The sequence below is a fragment of the Tetrahymena thermophila genome (assembly GCF_000189635.1).
Source record: "Tetrahymena thermophila SB210 genomic scaffold scf_8255321, whole genome shotgun sequence".
Taxonomy (NCBI): domain Eukaryota; phylum Ciliophora; class Oligohymenophorea; order Hymenostomatida; family Tetrahymenidae; genus Tetrahymena; species Tetrahymena thermophila.
In genome coordinates this window covers 1-1,658 of record NW_002476851.1, presented here as the reverse complement: position 1 = coordinate 1,658, position 1,658 = coordinate 1, and the positions used below count along the sequence as shown (strand labels likewise).

Below are 1,658 nucleotides of genomic sequence, written 5' to 3'. Positions count from 1 at the left end.
ACAAAGAAAGAATTTAATTTTTATGTATCTAATTAGTCTCTTAATAGAAATTATTGTTCTTCACATTATTCTTTGTTAAGAATATCTTTGAGGAAATTGGATTAAATATTCTAATTTCAAATCAATACGAATTTAAAGAAAGAGCTATTATAAAAACTAAAGAAATTTGATTATTGCTTATAATAATTAATAAATCAAACTAATTAGTTTATCAAAAAGTTAATTAATAAATAGGTAAGAAAAGTAAGTAGACTTTCAAAAATAGGAAAATGAATAATAATAGCTCAAGCAATTAGGGTTCAAATCAGTTAAGGATGCAATAGCAACAATCGCAATATTAGATCTAATAGCCATAAGGATCACCTCAAGGTTTTGGAATGCTACAATAACAAAACCCATAAGAATCAGACATCGTTTAAACGAAATTAGTTTCTCATATTTAAAATAGGTTGAAGATCAAGCAAATGTATAAAGACAAAGGTATTCAGATGCTAGATAAGCCAGAACAGATGAGTATATATTTTTCGCATCACTTATCTTAATAATTTTTGAATTTAATTCTATTTTAATTGAAATTTATGGCTGCTTTGATAAAAAGTTTACTAAATAGGCTCGCATATCTTTAATTATGATTATTTTAACTATTAACAAAAGTTTCAGATATCTAAGAACCATAGCTTGACCCTACTTAAAGTTTGGTTTATAATATCATCAAGGCTGAATTATCTGAGAAAGGATTCTCTGATTTTAAGTACATAGGACAGGGAAAGCAAGGCTTGGTCTTTTTAGCAAAAGAGTTATCCACAAACAGAAGATTTGCAATCAAAGGACTTCATGTCAAAGATTCTTAGGGGAAAATCTTTTAAGAAACATTTGACTAAGCATAACAAGAAATAAATATGCTCGAAAAGTGTAAAGGTTCTACATATGTTGTCAACTTGTTAAAGAAAATTGAAGGAAAGGAGTTTATTTACTTAGTTTTGAGTGAGTGTTAAGGTAAAAAGCATTAATAGTTTATGAGATTGCTAAAAAAAATGTATTTAAAAAGGAACTCTAAGCGAACTTATTAAAAAGAGTCCAAACGAAAAACTAAATGAATTATCTGCAATCAAGTATGCTAAAGATATTGCTGAAGGTCTTTTGCACATTCATTCCTAGAAGTGTATTTCCAATGATCTTAAAATGGATAATATACTAATTGATTATAATGGAAATGCTGTAGTTTGTAAGTTTTTACATATAAAATGCAAAAAGATTTATTTATCTACTCTCAATTATTAACTAACTAATTAATAAACCAAATAATTATAGCTGATTTAGGATTGGCAGATAGTCTCACTAAAACATCTGGATACGGAATGAACCAATATGTAATACTTTATATTACTAATATAAAGTCTACTTTCTGAAATAATTCTTAATTTTACAGTTAGGAAACTTGCTATTCTAAGCTCCAGAATGTTATGATCCAAAGAAATTTCAAGATTATTCAGATGAATATTAAAAGTTAGGATTAAACATAAGCACAAAACCAACTATTAAGGTAAATTAGTTATCATTTTTAAAAATTTTAATTTGCTTTTTTTTATTAAAAAAGAGTGAATGTTTCTCACTAGGTAATTATTAATCTTAGTTATTTGAATATATTTTTATCTAGT

At 25.9% G+C, this 1,658-nt stretch overlaps 1 protein-coding gene across 1 annotated transcript; it reads left to right on the top strand. All coding sequences in view use genetic code 6, as the record gives it.

The window, feature by feature from the left end:
- Window positions 1-269: 269 nt before the first annotated feature.
- TTHERM_01948320 (kinase domain protein) lies at window positions 270-1,543 on the top strand (the record flags this gene model as incomplete). Its single annotated transcript, XM_001028969.2, has 5 exons — window positions 270-513; window positions 655-996; window positions 1,049-1,225; window positions 1,312-1,370; window positions 1,430-1,543. Coding segments are annotated over 5 exons (936 nt in total), but the record flags the coding sequence as incomplete, so codon positions are not given.
- Between the last annotated feature and the right edge of the window lie 115 nt (window positions 1,544-1,658).